General features: G+C 31.2%; 3 protein-coding genes across 3 annotated transcripts; all 3 read left to right on the top strand.

Annotated features, from left to right (window-relative positions):
• Positions 1–276: 276 nt before the first annotated feature.
• HELRODRAFT_163489 (hypothetical protein) lies at positions 277–4,565 on the top strand (the record flags this gene model as incomplete). The annotated part of the gene is made up of 7 exons (XM_009027343.1): positions 277–319; positions 869–978; positions 1,058–1,206; positions 1,959–2,027; positions 2,352–2,412; positions 3,481–3,516; positions 4,509–4,565. 7 exons carry the CDS (start codon positions 277–279, stop codon positions 4,563–4,565), a joined length of 525 nt encoding a protein of 174 aa, XP_009025591.1.
• Positions 4,566–6,336: 1,771 nt separating this feature from the next.
• HELRODRAFT_163488 (hypothetical protein) lies at positions 6,337–11,657 on the top strand (the record flags this gene model as incomplete). The annotated part of the gene is made up of 11 exons (XM_009027342.1): positions 6,337–6,480; positions 6,548–6,642; positions 8,581–8,687; positions 8,787–8,992; positions 9,460–9,630; positions 9,764–9,928; positions 10,079–10,214; positions 10,269–10,495; positions 10,739–10,838; positions 11,183–11,280; positions 11,499–11,657. 11 exons carry the CDS (start codon positions 6,337–6,339, stop codon positions 11,655–11,657), a joined length of 1,608 nt encoding a protein of 535 aa, XP_009025590.1.
• Positions 11,658–12,947: 1,290 nt separating this feature from the next.
• Positions 12,948–22,553, top strand: HELRODRAFT_95427 (hypothetical protein). The gene is made up of 25 exons (XM_009027016.1): positions 12,948–13,078; positions 13,268–13,379; positions 13,706–13,789; positions 13,883–13,946; positions 14,314–14,871; positions 15,049–15,229; positions 15,392–15,496; positions 15,707–15,797; positions 16,221–16,360; positions 16,644–16,763; positions 16,876–17,017; positions 17,405–17,519; positions 17,906–18,021; positions 18,290–18,367; positions 18,456–18,520; positions 18,700–18,791; positions 18,958–19,049; positions 19,289–19,544; positions 19,762–19,938; positions 20,111–20,181; positions 20,362–20,515; positions 20,716–20,798; positions 21,290–21,364; positions 21,502–21,585; positions 21,727–22,553. The coding sequence occupies exons 1-25, from the start codon at positions 13,033–13,035 to the stop codon at positions 21,839–21,841; spliced, it is 3,216 nt and encodes a 1,071-aa protein (XP_009025264.1). The 5' UTR covers positions 12,948–13,032; the 3' UTR covers positions 21,842–22,553.
• The last annotated feature ends 359 nt before the right edge of the window (positions 22,554–22,912 follow it).

Here is a 22,912-nt window from a genome sequence, read left to right as displayed (position 1 = left end):
TGACGTCAAAAAATTTAAAACCTTTATAGTGTAAAAGCAATTAAAAAAAGTAAGCTCTATTTTTCTAAAGAATCCGCAACAATATAGAGATTCATTAAACCAATAATGTGGAAATGATCGCATCGCAATTTAAAAAAAACTTAGCGCTAAAAAATAAGTGCTCTTTGATCGCAGAGACTTATTTAAGTTCTTTTGTATTTTTATGTGTAAATATTAAATTTGTCACATTATTATCATTAGACGAGACTTAAAATAAATTTAGTAAAAAAATTCAAGATGGCTTCCTCGACTCATAAATCTCCAAGTTTGCATGCCGCTGGTTATTTTTTTACGTTTCACTTTTTATTTTTCCTAATAATTCCTTTCTTCTGTCAATATTTTTTGTTGTTAGTCTGGAGTCATCTACACTCCACAAACAAAACAATGGAGGGCTGCTATCTTTGATAATCCTGATTCATTTTCTCTGTTTTGTATTCTTTTTTAAATTTTACTTTTTTAAACTAGAAATCGTTGAAATATGAATTAATTTGGTTTTATTTATAAATTACCAAGAAACCTTTTTATTTTATTTAATTAAAATTTAATTAAAAATATGTTGATTTATTAATATTTTAATTTTTAAAATTAATTTTGATTAAAATAAAAAACTAATTTAGTAATTATTTTATTTTTCAAATAAATTATTTGTTTCCTTTTGTTCTAAATTTTTATGTATTTTTCTTTTCCTTCGTTGTTTCACTTTGCTATGCCATGTTGTGTTAATATAATAGGTGATTGAGTTTAGTTAGTTGACTCCAAATCCTCTAATCTAATAACTTAAAAAACTTTAGAAAACCAAATTGTAACTAATATTGAAAAAAAAATTCAGATGACACTTTTTATGATTCTGTCAATGATGATCCTCTGCTCTCACCATCTGAGCATAATGGCCAGATGAAAGATTCACAAGAGGAAGCCTGGAAATCTGATCTACTAAGAGTAAGTGAATAAATAATTAATGATTAATTTGAGAAAAAAATGTCAATTTTTGTTATAAATTTGTTGAAAATTTAAACAGCTAGAAGATGAAATAAAGACTTTGAAGTCTGTTCTGTCAACGAAAGAGAGACAGGCCGGGGAGTTGAAACGTCGTTTGGGCATAACTCCAATGATGGAATTTAAACAAGATCTATCCCACAGCATTAATGCTATCAAAGAATCTGATACGTATGTTCAATCATTTCTATTTCAAATTTTGCTTTAATTTTGTTGTTTTGTTTTTTTAGTTTATTTACTCATATTATTTATCATTTACTTTTTAGACTTTCATGGATAATTTTTTTAATAATTTGGTTTTTTTTATTTTCTTTTCCTCTTTATGTTCAAATTTTTATTTCATTTCATGTTGAAGTGTTCAAAAAACAAATGAAAAATTACATCAAATTGGTGAAACAATAGCGTCATCTGATGCGTTAGTCTTTTTTTGTTTTTTTAATTTTTAGTTATTACTGTGTAAAATGCTAGCTCACATTGTTTGTCATTATTTTGTTACTTTGAATTCTTGTTTTTAAGCTTCTATTTTTTCAATTTGTAATTTAATTATCTCAACTTACATTATAATACTTCTACATTTTAAAAATATTTGAGCCTCCAAAATTTAATTAATTTCGTGATTCAAAACAAACTTATAATAAACTGTCATCAAACATCATGTATAAAGCAACATCTGAAACTGCATGCAGTGAGTTGGTTGAGTAGTTAAGGCACCTGGTCCTATTCTTATCGCAACTGAGTTGGATTGTAAACTGATATCTAGCATGCACAGTGTGTGTGTGTGTGTGTGTGTGTTTGTGTGCTGATACCATTAAGAAAAATTTAAGAAAGAATTAATATTATTAATAATAATGTAACATAATTTATTATATTGTGTTGATTAAAAAGACATTCATCACTTTAATTTGATTCACTTAACCTTGCAGTTATCAAAAGACGAATGCTGCTTTCAGATCATTTGGAGCTTTTGCCTCAAGAAAAATGGGAGATTTTCGGTAATTCAAAATGGTTTTTTGATTGGTAAAAAGAAGGACTTTTGATAGTAGCAATTTACAGAAATCAATACTTTTTTTTACAGATGCTAATACTTTTTTTTAATTAACCTCCATGTCTGATTTAGTTTATTTTGTTTTATCTTAAAAATTTCATTGCTCATATTTAATTGTCCAAACAACATATCTGTTAAATGATTTCTCTAATAAATATTAACATTATGATTTTGCATATGTTTTATATTAATTAGCTATGAATATTAATCTCTTGTTTATGCATCTGTTCAGTATTATTATTGATGAATATTTTTTGCCATGTTTATTCAGAAACTCATCTGCATTCAAATCAGTTGAAGATAAAGTCGGCGGAGCCTATTCCTCGGTCAAGGTGGTTGAATACCATTTAAATTGGATTAATTTTCATCTTGCCATTTAACAATTACTAAATATTGTATAAATATTCATATATTCAGTTAAAAGAAAAGAAAGGGTTAAAAGTTAATACTGGTAAGACGAAGGTAATGGTGAGTGGGGAAAGTGGGGAGCAAGTGATAAGTAAAATAGACCCCTGTGTGGTATGCGACAGGAGAGTGAAGGCTAACTCGGTATTGTGTATAGGATATCAGAATGGGTGCATAAGAGATGTAGTGGTGTGAGGGGGGCACTAAAAAAGGTGGAAGGCACGTTCAAATTTAAAAAATGTTGTCCATGGTGTGATTAATAGGACGGACGCAAGGACGGGGTTGAGTGGTGGTATTGAAAGAGTGGAAAGCTTTGTTTATTTAGGGGTTAAGCTGAACGCGGATGGAGGACGTTTGAGCGCTGTTACGGCTGGAGTTTGTGTGGGATGGATGAAATTTAGGAAACTGGGTGGGGTATTGGGTGGAAAGAAATGGTCAGTGAAGATGAAAGGGAGGGTATATAAAGCATGTGTGAGAGCAGCGATAGTATATGGTGGTGAAACTTGGGTGTTGAGGAGAGAGGAGGGAAGTGTACTGCAGAGGGCTGAAAGAGCTATGGTGAGGATGATGTGTGGGGTTAAAGTAAAGGATAGGAGGAGTAGTACAGAACTGATGTCAATGATGGGACTGAATGAAGACATTGTGACATTGATAAGGAGATCGAGATTGCGATGGTATGGACTGTGTTGAGAAGGGATGAAAGAGTCGGGATTAGGCGAGCGTTGGAGTTCGAGGTTGAAGGAGTGATAGGAAGGGGTCGTCCGCGATTGGCATGGAGAGAGCAGGTGGAGAAGGACAGAGTGAAAGCGGGGTTGCATAATACTGAGGAGATGATGTATGTTTGGTCATTATGTGGTGGTGTTACGTAGTGTTATTTCATTTTACCATAGTCATAGATTATTATTCATCAAATTTATTGACTATGGTTGGGGTAGTAATAAAGTCAGTAATGGAAAATAAGTGATAACATTTTTTAAACATTTTTCACTCGCAAGCAATCGAAATCGTTGCACAACTTGAGACCAGTTCAGGTATTACAGCGCAGTTGCATATGCAACTACATACATACACACTCACAATATACTGCCTTATTTACAGGAGTTTTCAATTATCTATATTTTTACCTAGTGATTTTATTTTAGTTGAAATATTTTAGTTGTTTAGTTTATGCAGTGTTTTTATTTAGGTTCAGTCGTTTTTTTTTTAAATTTTGTTTTTATATTTTAATAATTTTTACTATTGGTTGATTATGGGATCTCTTTTGTTTTTGTTGTTCATCAGTCCGGTATTTTTTAATTTGTTTGCTTGTTTGTTTATATTTATTTCATTGCTATGTTTGCATGTTGGAAATTGACAAAAGTCTATAACAAATGTCAAAGAAATCAACCTAATAATTTGATTACATCAATTTATGGTCATATGATAAATCGATGATTGGTTGAGAAACGAAGATGATGATGAAGATTAGAGCTGATAAGAAGCTGATCAGTTAATCACACTGCTCGAGGACTAACGATAACAAATTACCTGGTAAACATCATTATTGAAGTACTATGATGGAGCTAGGGAAGTTAATATTGATGATACTAAGCATGCGGTATCTTGGAAATTATGCTATATTTGTAATCTTAACATCCCACATCATCTGGTTTATGTTCCTTCCAATATAATGATCAGATGATTGTGTATGGTTTAATTGATTGTTTATAATTTGTTAGCTTGAGTAATTGGTTTACAGTGTCGTAGTTATTTGGTGACTTTTCTCTGCCATTTTGTTTGTAATAGTTTCAGGTTTTATATGAATATTAGCAGTTTTGTTAAAATGTTTCATGATATCGGTGTGTAATTACTAATTAGATAAGATTTGAGAAACTCTTTTATAGATATTTAATGATAAATTTAATGTTTTATCTTTTTAATTAACATCATAAAGTAAAACTAAATCGACTAATTACTTATGATATTTCAAATTAATTAACGTTCAATTAATTAATTTTTAATTAACTTTTAATTTTTATCACAGAACCAGTTTGTGAGCAGTCGTTCAACAGAGAACTTCGACCAGCCCCCGACAGATTAAATCCAAGATGTAGTCAATCATATGTCATAAATAATTTTGCCCATGTATACATATATATGTGTGTATATATTATATATATATATATATATATACACATATATATATATACATATATGATTCTGCCCGTTCACTAGCTAATAATATAATTGATTTAAAAATCATTTATCTGTTTAGTTATTACGTTCTATTTATGATGTGACATTATTATAATGGTGTTGATGAATTGTATCGTTTAGAAAAAATTTTTATTTAACCTGCTTTGTACTCGTAAAGTATTCAGATTTTATTTTTCTAATTTCTTTGTTTAGTTTAACTGTTGGTAATAATGCTAGTACAATTAAAAGACTATGTGTACATTAATTAATTAGATATCTATCACTTCTTCTTAATTTCATGATTTGCTATATGGCTTATAACATGAAAAACTGTCCGAAATTACACTGGTGTCAATTCTAATTATGGCTTTTTTTCAAACGGTTACCATTCTTCAAACGTTCATTTATTTTCATTCAATTTTGTGCTTCTTAATACAAATTATATTGATTCATTCAAAAATAACATGTGACGTGGGCATGATACAGCTGAAGATTTGTGTAATGAAAAAAAGTACATTTACTGATTAGTACTATTAATTCCGCGTCATTGCTGTGCGTACTTTTGTTCAATTGCTTATTATCTGATTTTAATGTTGTAAAATCTATTATTACCTAATAAGAACTACTTAAACTTTTTTTTTCATCGACACTACATATTATTCCATGCATGCTATATTAAATTAACCACAACTGTACGCCCTTGTAGCTTGCCTCGGAAAAAATTTTCATGAGGCACGTACGCGTAACAAGTATTTATTGGAACACTTGTACAAAAATAAACATTTTCAGTAATTGTCGCTTATTTTATCGTCTCATTCATGATACTTATACTCGTTTATTATCTACGATATATGACCTCGTGGCAGTGTGTTTGTTGTTTTAATTTGGTATAAACGTCGTATTGTAAATTATTTGAATAAATTATTGGCAGTACTCATGAAATGTTTGCTAAAGATCAGACTCATTGTTTCATTAAATGGATTTAGTAAAACTATTGAAGGAAGATTCGACAAGTAACGTAAAAAAATGTCAATAGAATCGGAAAAAGAAGAAATCGAGAAAAGTTATTTCCAGTTGCCAGCCGGATCTGAGGATTATTAGGCGAGTACACGTCATCACCACATCTCTATCTCAAATCCGGACGGCACGAGCTTTTATAGAATCTCTTAATCAGTTATTTGGAAAGCAGTCGATTCAGAACATTGAAACAACTACTTTGCGAAAGTTCTTTTGTATGAAGATTACGGAGAATTGGTGTTATATAGTCGAATTTCAAACTCCTGTTTGGGTCTGGATTGGTGAAAATTTGAAAGATGACTTCCGATACCCCAAAAAAATGTTTTCGTTGTCGATCCGGACTGAATAAACGCATGAGCCAAACCCTTTAATGGATGTTCATCTAATGAGTTTTCAGTGGCTTCATCATTTTAAGTTTCTGACAATATTCACTAGTCAGAGGCTTCATACGTGTAACCATTGTCAGAGAAATCAATAAGGACTCTTAAATTCGTCCAGACTGACTGACTGTCAATTTATTTTTCTCTAATATGTTTTATATGTACGCAAATTAATTTTGGTTTTGTGTTTTGCGCTAAACCTGATAAAACGCAGTGATTTCCAAAAAAAAACAATCATGACGTAATGCTACGTGTGGAAAGTTTGAAGGAAAAATAATCATGGTGTCCGAGCAGCATATTTACGAAGATTTTGTAACGATATTCGATGAACTTGATTCAACGAGCAAAGGCTACATAACTTTGCCGGAGTTAATTGAAAAAATCAAGCGGTTCGGGTACAGGGAAAGTGATGCCGTGATGAAAGTGGGAAGATCTTTGATTCGTATATAATTATTTTATAAAAAGAATTTATATATAATTCCACAAAAAGGATATTTTTGAGCAAGCTGATACGTCACGGGATGGAAAGTTAACTCAGGAAGAATTTGTTAATGCAATTAGGATATGCCCTCCCGAAATGCATAGGTTTTTAACTATTATTATATGTTAATTATATGTTAATTTTTTAAATTTTGTTTCAACGAAAATTTAAATAAGCGAAAAAATGCCGACGATTTTGAAAATTAAATTTTCGCCAAAATAATTGTCTAAATTTTCTATTCAATTTTTTAATTTTTAGTCAATTATTCGGATCTAAACGCTCTCACAAGAGTTTGCTTCAAGTGGTTAATATATATTACATAATATTGTGTTTCAGATGTTTAGAAGTTTAAAAGTATATAGGAATTAATAAGCTTTAGTATTTCAATTTCAATATTCGTCAAGAGGTCGCTGTAAATAAAATAAATGATGTTAATAGCTGCTATTAAAACAAAGTATACAATGGGTAAATTACTTCAGGCTAATTTTAATTTCAAAGTAGGTAAGCTAAAATGGCTATTTGCCTTTTTTAAAAAAATCAAAGCCAACAGCATAATTTCATTTGTTAGATGTACTACATTACAAACACATTTGTATTTACGCACTTAGCAATTACCTATGGATATATGTATAATATATCGATGCAATCACCTCATCACAAACACGGCAAATAACAGTGTTTTGAGATTTGGACATATAATATTCTTTCCATTGAATTTCTATGTATTTTTTTATTTATTTTATATTATTTCATTTTTATTTTTTAATTCTTCATGATTGTTTGTCATGCGTATTTTGGATTGAGCTCAGTTGAATCTTTAGAAATTATGCTGTATAAATTTGATTAATTGAGAGATTAGATCCAGCTACCGTCTGAGATGACTTTCAAATCATGAAATAAATGACTTTAGAAATAAAGAATAACTAAATATATATTCAATAGAGCGGCGTATTACAGAAGAATGTTTAGCAGGTTTGACGAAGATGGCGATGGAACAATTAGCAGATATGAAACAAAAAGCGCCATCAGCATTTTGACTCCTAAATTCACAGACATGCAATTAAACGATCTTTTAGAAGCTGTTGACAAAGTGCGATTATTTTTTTTTTGACTAACACATTTTACATAGTCTCGTCGTTTTTCAAAGTTTTACGTTTTCTTTGTTAATTTTATCTAGTCAAAGAAGTCTTCAGGTAGCAAGATCAGTATTGAAGAATTGATAAATTATTTAATGGTGAAAAAAATAGGAGAAGCTTTTCAAGATTTTTAAAATCTTTCGAAAGTTGCAACGTCTGATAAACACATTTTTGTCTTTATAATAGACTAATTGAAATATTTTTTAAAAAAAATTTTGTTGAAACCATTTTAGTTGTATTTTGTTAAATAATTAGTATAATAAATAGTCTTTTGAATACTTTCGCTTGCCGTTGAATTATTTATACAGATGACGGAATATTTATATTTTGTAGACGTCATAATCTCTTTGAAATTCAACCAATGAGAATCGAATAAAAACCAAAACAAGATGTAAATAGATCGCGGCGCATGCTCAGTACAACAGTAGGCCCCGTAAGGTTGGTGCGGTAAATATTTATTTCAGCGCCATGTTTGTTTAGGTCAGAATACATCATCGAGGAAATTTGATTTTATGTATAAAATTAATTAAAAACATTGAAGATTTGCAAAAAGAATTTTTTTGTTAACTTGATTTCCTATTGTTTGCGTTTTTGCGGCGATTTGCAATTATTTGTTGCTTCTCGATTGGTGGAGGTAATTTAACTCATAATGATTAATTAATGATTCATTAATTTTTTTTTTATAAAATGTTTGTAAATCATTGAATCATATTCATGAAATTTTAAAAACTTGTTCCATTTACTTGATTTGGTATTTTTGAGCTTAGATGTTTAAGTTACGGTTATTTATCAGTTATAAACTTAAAAATTAAATCCATTTTTATGTTATTTTGTTATGGGATGCCAATTCGATTGTTTGTAACTGTAAAATCTAATAAATTGTAATTAAAATTATAATCTTTGCAGAATGAATGTTGCTAAAAAATCAACATCAAAATCACAAAGATTTAATGGAAATATGATAACAAGCACACATGGATTAGAAACTATTATTAATGATCTTACAACTGAAGGTTTTTAATTTGTTTTTTTTTATTTACCAGTGTAGAACATGAACATTCTTTTTTAATATTTTATTTTATTGCATTTTAATGGTAATTTTAAAATTGAAGAACTTGAGGATGTGATAATTTGTGATTCTCCACCTCCGTTGATAAGCAATGGATCTGCTCTCGATCATGGTACTGAAAGGGTCAATGGTGGAACAAAACGATCCATCGAGTCAAGTCCAAATAATAATGCAAAACGATTAAAGGCAAACCACATAGAAGAGCTTCCAGTGAAAAATAGTTTAAATTTACAAGTTTATAGAACAAAGGTTAATAAATTTTTAAAACCTATTTCATCATTTTACTTAATCATATATGAAATGTAAAGCTATCCATCTGTTCTTACTTGGGTATTTATCAAAATAACATTGTTACTGAGCAGAAACTTCGGATTTGTTGATTTTTTAATTTATTATCAATTTACAAGTTATTGGCATGTCCAGTTTTGATCATGATTGGGAATTTGAAAATTTGTTACTTTCTGAGATGCACTTTTTTCTTCATTTGAATGTACATTAGTTGCATTTCAGTATAACTTTTTAGATGTATATCTTCCGATTTTGTTGAATTGCAATGCTTGTTCATACATTAAAACTTTTATATATATATATATATATATATACGTGTTTAACTTTTGTGCACCACACAAACATAAAAAACAGATGAATATACAAGGTGTAAACACATTCATATATGAGTACATGATTATATATTTAATTTTTTTGTATCATTACAGAGATTACAGTCTATCATTCAAAAAGAATTGAAAAGTGAGCTGGCAAGGTTACAAGAAAACTTGAATGCCAAATATGCAAAGGAAATTTTAGATCTTAGAATGACTGTTAATTTTTGGAAACGGAAATCCCAAGAATTAAAGCAAGAACTATTTGCATTACACAAAGAAATGGTATTTTGTTAATTAAAATTTACTGCCTCTTAAATTCCCAATCACTCAAATCCTTCCAAATTGTCTAAAACTACTATATAAAATGAAAAGACACAGTTGTCATACCTTTTTTTAACCTTTTTAACCTTTAAAGAAAGTTGAGGGTTGTGAAAGTGCCTCATTACTATCAAAATCTCCAGCAACATCAGCGCATGTGATACCAACAAAGGCGGATGATAGCACTGGTGTGAAAAATCGATCGCCTTGCTTCCTTCCACCTGCCAGTGCTAATGCTGTGTTATCTTTACATCTAAAAAATGTACTTTTTATCAATAATTTTTTGATATAAATTAATTTCTCCTAGTTTTCTACTATTAAATTTGAATAAATACAGTTGATATTATATTATTTATTTCACGTTTTTAATATTTCCAATGTTCAATAAGTTAAACTTTATTAAATTTTGCAGCTTCACAAGTCTAGTAACAATGCAAATGGTTCAGTTGTTACAAGCAGTTGCTCTGGGAATTATGCTACATCTCAAAAGTCTGCTGCACCTTCTCCAAAAATTTCTGCAATCGACAACAATGCTGATAATGCAAAAAGTGTTTTCCAGTGTAAAACAATGACACCCACAAACATTATTAACGACAATACAGCAGTTATAGATCTCACTGATGATATTGACGATACAAGTGATCGCACTAACATCACTAACAAGCATAAAATAGATGACAGAGTCACACCAATGAATATTCTTGTTGTCAATAAGCATAATAAAATTGATAATTTGTGTAAAGTTAATGGCAATCTTATCACTGAGGCAGCTCCACATCACATGTTCAACACTAAAGCAAGCAATAGTTCTCTTTCTTCAATACTTGTGGTATGCAGATCATTTTTCTTGACTGATTTTTATTACATGTCATTCATTTCTTTCACAAGGCTTCTCCATACCACTTGTTTAAATCATGTTTGTATCATGCCTCACATGTTTTTTTACATTTTTTTTACATGTGTTGTATTTGTAACATATATAACGTTTTTTTTTTACATCTTTTTTCTGCTTGTAACTTGTTACTTTTTTATTCTAATATGTATTTGTTTGTCACATTGTGTATGAACGCAGGAGCCTTTGCCACCCCCTCTGCCTAAAAATCAGCCTGCACCTCCGGGTGCCAAAAATTTACCCTCAAGACCAATTCTTGAGTACAACATGAAAGCCAGTGGTTAGTTTTTTGTGTGTGCTCTTGAATGTTTTTTTTCATTCTTTAATAATTTATTAAAACTGAAAAACCCCATCAAATAAATTAACAAAGCTGGAATATTCCTGTTCTTGTTTCATCTGGCGGATTTTGTAATATATTGCAAAATTGTTCTTGCCTATAGAAGAATTTGATTTAATGTCATGGTTTTAAAGCTTAATGTTAGCACTGTTTGAATACAAAATTATGACAAACAAATGATCAAAATCTGGTTTATTGTTCTTTGCTAAAAATGAGTTACATACTAAAAGTTTTAATACGATACAAAATTTATAAAATAATTTTTAAATAATTCTTGTTTACATCAGAAATAGAATTGAAGTGGACGTGTGACTCAAACCAGCAGAATGAAGAGGCAGTGTCATATCATTTATTTTCCTGTCATAACAAACTGCCATGGAAAAGGGTAAGTAACGAGATTTTTTAATTTCATGTTCTATTTTTATCATTATTGATTTGATATTTAAAAAAATGGTTTAGATACTCATACTTTAATATCTTGCATGCAAGCACTGTTAGCAGCATCTGGATTTCATTGACAGTTTTGTTTTAGGATAGTCTTGTGTTAATTTTGGTTATTTATGCATGCTCACAGAAGTTTATACAACATTGATTGCTTTCTAGGTGGGAACCATTTCAGCCATGCCACTGCCAATGGCATGCCTCATTGAAAAATCAAAAGTCAACAGACAGATGTACTTTCTGCTGAGAGGTGTTGACAAGCATGGTCGTGTCGGACCTTTCAGTGATGTCATCAACATAAACCAAGATGACAACACGTGATTGAAAGCACTATCTTATAAATTATCTTAATTTATGTTTTTTTATTTTTAGTTTATTTTTTTATCGATCTTTTAATTTTTTATCAAATTTTATTTGCTTGATTTGTATTATTTCCCATGAGTTACTGAGGTAAGTCATAGGAACTTGTGCTAATACACTTTACGTTTGCGTTAAAACGAAAGCCTACTCAAATACATATTTAGCTGCGATTCTCGGTGTTCTATTTTTCGTTTATTAATGTCCCACAATCGTGTTAGATCAGTTTTGTTAAATATAACAGCCACTTGTATCGTTTAAAAGTGTCAGTTGTACATTAAATAAACAGGGATTGTATGCTGCCTGCAGATACCTGTACTTTAGTTAATCTGAGCACTTTGATTTAGGATGCGCTTAACTTGTGTTTGCATCCAGATCGTCTTAGGTTGTGCGAAAAGGTTTTCTGTTTTCATTAAATTATATATATATGTGTACGTATGCATTATATTGGATTAAGACTCAGAAATACAATTATTGATGAAAACCGCAGCATGTTCCGGGTTAGTTCCTGTTTAGTTTTTCTAACGGTAGATCGTAGCTCGTCGCGTTTTTTGAGTTCAAACCAAAATTTTTATTTATATTATGCATGATAGATCATTAGAGCATTTAAACAAAAAAAAACTAGAGTACGCTGCATCTGCGTGGATGCCATTGACAAGAAGGAAAGTTCAAACACTTGATCGGGTACAGAAAAAGTCTACACAAATGATCAATGCATGTAAAGTAAGTCTTTAAAATATAAAGACCATCTGATATATTTGAATCTACCTATGCTTAATTTTAGGGGAATAATGGGTGACCTCATAGTCATGTACAAAAGAATGAAAAGTGATGGATGATAAGAGCAGTTTTCCGAAATTAAAGCTACGTGACGGTGACAGAACGCGTGATCAAAGTTTGAAGCTGAATAGGGATTTGTTCAAATCTAATCTGAGAAAGAATTATTTTACAAACAGAATTGCGACAATTTGGAATGGCTTGAACGGGGAGATATATGAATGCTAAAAGTGAGAATGAATTTAAAGGAAACTTCGTGTCTTTCTTATCCCGCAAATTCACCAAATACTACAATACTACTTTAACTACTAGCAATGATAATGATAATAATAATAAATAGTGTATAACAATAAAAAAAAGTCTGTAGAGTTTAATAGCATTTTTACAGTTAAATGATGTCCGATTGTAGGATATTTCAATTTCATGTTTTATTCAGCCTGTCGGCAAGTTGGCCTATTAGACTAGCCAGTGGCGCTAGATTAACTTTTTTTAAATGCCTTTATTTAAAAATTAAGTCTTAATTTGGTAAAAAATAGATTTATGCAATTATTTTCAAATTGGAATGGATTTAGATTTTATTGACTCTTTTCCAAATTGTGCCAAACACAGTAATTTTCGTACTGACTCATTTATTTAAACGACCCAAATTACTTATTTTTTTACTTTACTAATTTACTTTTTTAATAATTAATTTAATTATTTTTAATTTAGTTTATTTTTATTTAATAAACTTAAATTTTAATTTTTTAATAGTTTAATTTTAACTTTTTCAAAATTTTGTAAAAATTTAAATACAGGAGAGACATGTTATTTAAAAACTGGTGTGTCAAATCCAAATTCATCAAGTTATTTAAAAAGTTACTTCATTTGCTCCAATAAAAATCAATGTGATTTTGTGCAAGAAGCTAAGTTAGTTTTTTAACTTTTTAACCTAAATAACTCAGCAGTCTGCATTAACTTTTTCAAAAATATTAAAAGTTGTTGTGCTTAGCATAGCCGCCAATAGCTGGATATATGTTTTTAAATTTGCCTTCTTACACTTTACATTAAATTAATTAATAATTTATTTATAATATGAACAGACTTTGATTTAGTAATTCTTCATGGTTTCAGTTTGAAAAGTTTCATAAAAATGTTTATTTGATTATTAAAATTATTTTGTTACTTTGAACTCTAATGTTTCAAATGTATAATTATTTTTAAATGTCTTGAAAACCGTGAAATGATTTACCCAGCCATATAAAACCTGAAAGATGTTCAGTGCACCAAAATAACTATTTGGAATTGAGAGCTTATAGACAGGAAGCTGAAGAAATGAAGTACATTGATTCTTCAAATTTTTTAGAAATTTTCTTATTTTACTCTTTAAATATTTTGAATAATTGTTTCAACTTCTTTATTACATGTTAAAGGATGTACTACAGATGCACGTCACACAAGCAATTAAACAAACCATGGTGTGGTAGAATTTCTAAGGTTTGCCTCCTATGCAGTGAAAAGCCAAACTTGTTTTTTTATATTTGTGGTTGTTGTAAAATATTTTTACTTTTTTACACTAGTATATATAAGTGTGTATAAACATCTGAAATGACAATTTCGGTTTGGGTCGAAACAGAAAAAGCAGTTTCGGTCGATCTCTATATTAAACACTTTGTATCTTCACTAAAAAGTGCCAACTTGAATTTTAAAAATTACAAATTGTTCATTTGAGATGGAATAATAAGTTATTTTGAACAAAACTGAGTTACTTCTTGGACATAAATGATAATTATCCACAAAATTTTTGTTTGTTTCATTCAACTCCTTCAAATATTTTAATGTTTTAATTTTTTTAAAAAACCAGACCATTCAGTTGAAGCCACAAAGCAAAGTAACTAAACAGCGTGCACCTGACAGAGGAACAGAAGTGAAAGAACCAGAGATGAATGTTAATAAATTGAAAATGACAGATTTGAATTTTAAAAATTTAAACAGCAAAAAGTCGTCTTCACTTGCAGATTCCAAAGATAAATATTCGTTTACAAAGTCTCCCAACCGTTATAGGGACGTCTCCTTAGAAATCATTGATGATAGCAGTGAGGATGATGGTAATGGTGAAACATATGAAGACAAGAATATTGTCGATGTTGACAATAGTATGGAAGGCAAGAAGGCCAATCAAAATAATAATAACGATAGCGCTAATGCATTTTCAGCGTCATCAACGTCATCATCAATTATTGCTCCAAAGACATCACATGGGGCGACTCTAGTGGTGAGACAAACATTGCAAATGAAGGAAGATTCTAGAGCATCTCATCTATCCGCCACAACAGCACTTGATCAAAATCCTGTGAAGAAGTGGACCAGAGATCATGAGTTGCTGCTTAATGAAGTTAAAGTTGATTTAAAAAGAAATTTGGTTAGTTCTTTAAAACTCACTCAGTTTTCAAACAAGTTATGAATGATTTTTTATAGTTTGGTCTCCATCCTCTGTGATACACATATTTCTTCACTTTTGATGACTGAGTTGTAAGTTGTACGCATCACATTAATTTTATTTGTAATTTGTTTGAAGAATTATTCAATTTCATGGCAGAACGTAATAGCCGGCATAGATCTTTCTAGACTGCCGGATGGAGGTGACAGGCTGAAGAAGCAAGTTGAGGTACTGACAGAACAGTTGGAGGAACTGAAGATAAGAAAGAAAGAATCAATCATTGAAGTCGAAAAAGAAGACCATCAAGAGAATGTGCTGTTCAATAAATTCAAACAATCAGGTTTTTGCCTGTTGTGAGTTTCTTCAAACACTTTGTCAGTGCACTTTCTATAAACTATTCTGTAACTTATTTCATGGCACTTAGAGGCACTCATTCATATGCTATCCCTAGTGTTTTATTTTTCCTGGACTATTTTTAATTGTACAGAGGATTTTTTCACAGCTTCATCATCTACGACTTCAGCTTTGAAACAGAGCACCATCTTGAACTATGCAGTCTCAAATTGTTTGATTAGCAAAGATAGCAAAGATAATAATGACCTGCATGGTAAGTTACGTGATTGTTTTTTAACAAAATATAGAAAAATACTTTAAAAATTGATTAAAAAAAGTTTTTCAGCAAAATATCGAAAAATACTTTAAAGATCGATTGAAAAAGTTACAACCACAACTTCATTTCCACGTATTTACTAGTCTTGTGTTGAATAAAATTCATCAGCTGTATAGAACAAACTGACATTTGCATTGATATTTGAAGGTAATGGACATTTTTATGGAGGAAGAATGACTACTAGCAGATTGAAGCAAGTATCTGTCGCAACCACTGAAGCCATTGACCGCTTGCATAGGTGGTTCTCAGCAGTTCACCTGATGCCTTATCTTTTTTCATTTGATTTTTTATGTCTCTGTTTTTTTCGTTTTATAAAATTTCTCATTTTTAGGCCATGGTTTTCATTCTTGACGTCATGTGATTTATAAAATTATTTGTCTTGCATGTTCATATAATGTTAATTTTACTACTTTTTCGAATAAACCTGTGCTGATTGTTGAAATAATTGGAGATTTTCTTGGAATTTATTCCCAAACGTTGTGTAACTTTCCTGATGAAGACTTACTTTAAATGGATGGATGATAACATACACACAGGCATGCACAGATACACATACTCAAACACACAGACACACAAAACACACAGACAGACATACTGACACACACACATTCAAAGACGCACACACTTACCCAGACACACACACACACTCAAACACACACAGCCAACTTGAGTCCTGTCCTCCTCCGACATCTCAATGTAGCGATCCGAAAGGGTTGAGAATTAGTTTGATGACACATCAGAGGCAGGCCCTCGCGTGGTTGACATGGAGGGAGCTGCAACTCCCAAGAGGAGGAATTTTAGGTAGGTTGACGTGTTCCTTATTCAGTTGCTGGCAGGTCTTTAAATACACTCGCATTGTTTTATTATGAAATTTTCTTGCAAACACTGACAGATTTATTTTCCACTAGCGTCATTGATGAAAACTTTTCCTGAAGTTTTTTCACTTCACTGAAGTTGTAACATTAGAGCCGTTAAAAATTTCTTAGAAGCGTTTACAGCAGTAATTCTATATTGCTATCTATATCTTATTCCGTGTGATTGCTATCATGTATTTGTATTAATTATCGTAATATCATTACTCCAGCCGATGACATGGGCCTCGGCAAGACGCTCACCATGATCTCACTAGTTCTGAAACAAAAACAAGAAAAATCAGAGATGCAGTCGACATCGAAGACAAGTTGGATTGGTAAATCTAATCGAAGTATGATTTTCTATTTGCAATATTTACTTCTAATTAAGTCGTTTATTTCTAATTAGTTTATAATTAATTAGTTAATTAATTAATTAACTAATAATGTTCACGAAAACAAAAGAAGTAGAGAGCGGAGGTACTTTAATTATATGTCCAGCGTCACTGCTCCACCAATGGAGGATTGAGATTGAGAAGAGGTTGATGCCTGGATTACTGGATGTCCTGGTGTACCACGGACCGTCCAGAAGGTGCTCTGTAGAGTCGTTAGTGTTTATTCTTTCTTTGAACATCTGTGGTGCGTTTTGTTGTTATATATATATTGTATATATATTTATATATATCAAAGGATATTATTTTTCAACTCACAAATTTTAGTTAGTGTTGGTGATTGTTTTTATTTCTATAACTAGATAACGTTCCAGGAATGCTTTTAATTTAGATTTATAAACTTTAAAATAAACGTTTTCAAATAAGTCATTGGTTTTTTTTATCTTTCATTGTTGAAATTAGTTCTATAAATGTCTACAGTACACTATGGCGTATTACTTTACTATGTAGAACTAAGCAGCAACGGTAAAAATTACAGTGAAAATGTTAATGAACTAAGCAGCAGCAGCAGTTGCAATCAAAAATGTTAACGACCATTACAGATTATGCCAGTTTGACGTGATCTTGACGACATACAACATCATACAGTCAGAGGTAGGAATTTCTGCAGCCATGAAGGATGAAAAACATACGCATGATTTGCCAGCCGTTGACGAGGTTGTGTCTGTGTTTTTGCTTCTGTGTTTGTGTGTGTGTGTGTGTACGTGACTCTCTGTGTATTTGTGTGTGTGTGGTGTGTAGTTATACATCAGGATTGTATTAAACTATAAAAGTGCTGTGTTGGTGAACATCATTTCCATTTCTGATAAAATTGTTTGAAAAGTTTCGCTATGATGTTTACATATTAATAATATTAGATGAGGATTGAACTTTAATTAATTAACCCACGAAAAATATATATAACCTTTTCAAATTCTTTATTTTTTTATAGAATACTAATTGTAAGTTTTTTCTAAATTTATAATTTCATAACCCGGTAAAAATAATAACATTAAATAATACTGTTAAAATAATACTGTTAAATGATACTTTTACTCAACCAGACTGAAACAACAGACTGGTCCACAGTTCTGCTTGCTATAACATGGGAAAGAATCATTCTAGATGAAGGACACAACATTAAGAACCCCAAAAGTCTCACTGCACTGAGTATTTGTCGGTTGGTTTCGATATAATTTGTTATCAATATAATTTTTTCATAATTTAATTTTTTCTATAAATTTTTTTATATTTCAATTTGCCAGTAGAATGTCAAGTTAGCATTGTTTAATTTGAAGATTTGTCTAAAAATTTTCTGATTATTATTTAAATATTTATATAACACCCTGTATCAAACCATTATAATCGAATATATATATATATATTTATTTATATATATATATATATATATGTATATATAAATATTCTATACATTATCGCGTGGCTAGGTTGAGATCGAGGATAAGATGGGTCATGACTGGCACGCCCATCCACAACAACCTACTTGACATGTACTCGTTGCTGAGGTTCATTTGGATTCTTTTCTTAACGCCACAGATCATAATGTAAAGTGCTAATGGACAGTTGTAAGGGGTTAACGTTTATTTTCTGCAGGTTTCTTAGATGTTCACCTTTTGATGAGTTTAGATTTTGGAAGAACCAAGTGGACAATAAATCAGGTGAGAACTCTCAAGTTCATCTTTCAAGCAATTTTTTTATCAATTCTTTAAGCAATTCTCTAAAAAATTGAAGAAGAAAAACCAAACTGCTTTGTTTATTGGTTTAATAGTTTTTTATTGGTTTTGCTATGTTGTATGCTGTCCAAAACTTCATAAAAAAAACTGTTTCAAAATGATAGAACTAGGTACTCAGAGATTAAACACGTTGATCAAAGCGTTGATGTTAAGAAGAACAAAGGAGGACATCTCTATAGAAACTGGAAAGCCGATCGTACGTTCGATGACATGATCGTTTAATTTTTTGTGGTTGCGGTTTTTACCGCTTCTCTTGAGTTGTTTAATTTTCTGTTATTTATTTCAAATTGCCGAGTAAAGGACGTGGCGCCACACAAACAAAACAATAGATGAATGCATTAGCAAATAATTCAACTCAAAAGGTCAATCTCCCTCCAAAAAAAGTAGAGTCCCACGTTTTGGAACTCTCCAAAGGTGAAAAATTGATTTACGACCGCATCTTCAATATTTCCAAGTCAGTTTATTTCTTTCGGCTTAAATTGCATTTGGTTATTTCAAAATTTTAAGTTTGCACTGAATTATTTACTCATATTTCATTAGATTGATGTGTATGCTCTGTTTATTTTTATTTAACTTTTTTTGTTACATAAATTATTCTTGTGTTTATTTGTTGTTTTTGTTCAAATATTCCTCGGCGATCTTAACTTGATATATAGTTAATGCATCGTATTTATATTTGTAAATGCATTACAGAGTCGAGATGCTGAAATACATGGAGGCCCAACGACTAAAGTCGTTGGGACATTCCAATGAAGACCTTAGTGCTACTGGGAAAACATTCAAACAGAACGCCGTCAGTCTTGATGATTCTGCAATTGCAAGCCGCTCGCCTGCTGCTGCTGCTAAGGACCTCAACAGAAGCAATTTAAAACCAAAACGCATGATGCATATTTTGTCGATGATCTTGAGGCTGAGACAGGCGTGCTGTCACCTCTACCTCATGAAGCAGGTTGGTTCTCTGGCAGTGAACTGACCGTTTTAAACTGTTGCTTGTTGGAATAATTTTAGTTCATTGTTGTATTTGTTCATCATATGTAATAAGACGTCTATCTGATTTATTAAATTTGTGCTATTTATTGTAATAACTTCAACCAACTTTTGCACTTCTGTTAGTTCTGCTCTTTCTCTATTAGCGCTGGAAATCATAGCAAGGAAAAATTTGTCAGGCTCCAAATGTTGATGACTTGAAATGTGAAGGGGTTTTTGTTGACCTGGAGAACCAGATGAGCATGCTCAGCGTTGAAAACCTGCTGTCCAGTCATGCATCTCATCCAGCTTCTTCATCGGCGTCCTCAACTATTCCACTGAAGGATGTTTTTGAAATTGACTACATCAGCACGAAGGTTGGGAAATTTGTATCATGATAAAATTTAATAAGCAATTTCATTTAAAATTTTTGAATCGTTGGTTTCATTTTGCTTACGCTCATCGTATTAAGCCTTGCACTTTTGTAGAAATTGAAGTATGATAACTCGCCTAATTATGTTAATAAAAAAAAACACACAACACATCTAGATGAACAAATTGTTAACAATGCTTGTTGACATCAAAAACTCTTCGAAAGAGACCAACCAGCCAGCGAAAAGGTTTTTTAATGATGCACATGCACATCACTATATAATTGTGAACTTTTACAGAATCATAACTCTTTTAGTACCTAAGCTAACATGCCAGTGACAAATCTGTCATTAATTTGTTAGTCTACTGTTTCGAGTTTGGATCGTTGATGGGTGGATTATTTTTTCAAATTTCTACCTGCACGACAGCGTGATTGTTTCTCAGTGGACGCTGATGTTGGAGGTGGTGGAACACCACCTGAATAAGAAGAAGATCAGATGTTGCACCATTCGTGGGGATGTCTCGCCCAGAAAGAGGTCCGGCATGGTCGAAACATTCAATAACGATCCTAAAGGACCTGAGGTTTCTGGTGCAATGATAATGCCGATTGATGATTATGAGGATGATGGCGATTAGGATAGTCAAGAAGATGCTTTTGGTGATATATTATTAATTCATACGATAGAAACCGCAGCAATCGTTCTATTTTCAACTGTATTTTGTTTCGTTTGAACAAATTCATTTTTGCGTTCGGCTAATATTCTGATATTGTGTACTTGAAGGTTATGTTGCTTTCGCTACGAGCTGGTGGCGTTGGTCTGAATCTCATTGGAGGAAACCATCTCTTCATTATCGATATGCACTGGTTAACTACTTTCACTTTGTTCATTTGTTTATTTTTCCATTTGTTTAAAATGCTTTCTAATTTTATCGACTGTTATCATTTAACAAATTCAGAATAAGGTTAGAAAACGAACCTTTAATATATGATTTTTTTATTCACTCTCATGCATCTCAAAATAGTGATTAAACTGGGGTAGGCTTAGTTCAAAGGTAAGGATAGCTTGGATAAACAAATTGACGCAATGATGGCTTATATAAGTCTGACTGCAAGATCATATTGTTTGATTGTTGGCACGCTTAATAGTTGATGTTGTAAGTTTTTGATGCAGATGGAAGACTAGTTGGAGATTTTATGCGTCATTTGACCTACATCCGCTAAACTTGGGTTGAGATCGTGGGTCTTTAGATGAATATTTTTATCGTAATTGTTTTCAACCTTCTACGAATATGTAGTTACACTTTGTTTTATTTTTCCATCGACGGTCCGTTTATTTCAAAAAATGTTTATCGAAGGAATCCGGCACTTGAGCAGCAAGCCTGCGACAGAATCTACCGGGTCGGACAAACAAAGAATGTCTTCATTCATAGGTTAGTCGTCAGGCTGTCAATTTTTTTTAACTAATACAACACTTTTACTTTTTATCTTAGCTAATTTTTTTGGGTGGACTTATTAATTTCATTGCATAGATAGACGATACATTTAAACCTTTGCACATTAAAAACAGATTTGTTTGCAAGGACACGATAGAGGATAAGATAGTTCAGCTGCAAAATAAAAAGCTGATGCTCTCCAAAGATATACTCTCAGGGTTAGTTACAAAAATATGATTCCATTTTATTCAAAGTTGTGAAAAAATATACGACGACCGCATTATAGTTATCTCTATGTTTCAATCTAAAAATTGCATGATCAGTTTAAGCATCACTTGATACAATTGCTTGCCACTCAGATCCGGATCATCTGCCATTAATCTGACGTTGCAGGATTTCCGCTTGTTGTTTGGCATCGGTTCGGAAGATAATTGTTACAGATTTGATCGCTTTCAAAATACCAAGCCATGGTGATAGCTTCTTTTTTTCTCATCTCCCACGTGCCTTTGTGAAATTTAGATTTTTGACATCTTACGCACTTTAATTCAACCGATGTGATCAATGTTATGCCTCTTTCACTTATACTTTTTTTGTAACATTGTAGCTAGTTTTTAAATATGTCATCATTTCGACCTTGAGACACAATTTATAAACGAACTTTTTTTGTATTGGCTCAAATGTATTTTTATTATAATTCGTTACAATTTTAAAATTAATAATTATTAATATATATTGTTTCTATAAATAATGGACCAATGTGTTTGCTCTGTAGGAATTGCGTCTTTTTAACAAGGCAGAATTATTTTTCAAGATTTTTTTTTAAGGTAGGGTAATTTTCATTGTTTTATAATCACTTACTCCCTTCAATTGCTTTTGCTTTTTGTATTAAAATTCAAAAGACTGGTAAGCTGACAGTTTGTTCGGGATACAATTTTTTAATATTTTCATTTTAATACAGTAACTTTGCAGCTTAGGAAATATTCATTCAAGCTTGGTGTTTTGATCAAATATGCTGATTTGAAGTTGTCGGCGCATATCTTCATTATAGGAGTGCATTTTCCATACTTTGCATGGTATATTTTTCTTTATGTTTCTTATTTTAATACTATTATTTTTGTATTTGTGTCTTGCATGTTGAACCTTCTTTTTTTATTCTTTGAAGAATCATATCTGACAGACGCAGAAACTGTTACAACATGCAAGACGATGATATAAAATGAAAAAATAAAATAAATAATGGAGTAAGATAAGCATGGTAAATTTAAATAATGATTTAAAAAAAACAAATAAATAGATTAATTAATTAATGATAATGAGTTTGGTTTTTCAAAAAATAACAAGTGAAGAGAATGTAACTTAAATCAAGTAAATTAACAAATTATATTAATGACTTTGGGAGCAGATCAATGGCTATAGAACAAGCATTCACATTCGATCGATTTTTTGCACTTTGTAATTTTATTAATGGGTTGTAAACCATCGAATATTCACGTTCTCTGTCTAACTAGGAAGAGATTGTAAAAACATCGAATAATGTAATTTTAC

Source organism: Helobdella robusta (genome assembly GCF_000326865.2).
Source record: "Helobdella robusta unplaced genomic scaffold HELROscaffold_5, whole genome shotgun sequence".
NCBI classification, from domain to species: domain Eukaryota; kingdom Metazoa; phylum Annelida; class Clitellata; order Rhynchobdellida; family Glossiphoniidae; genus Helobdella; species Helobdella robusta.
Note: the sequence above shows the minus strand (reverse complement) of the source record. Positions and strands in the feature narration are given on the sequence as shown.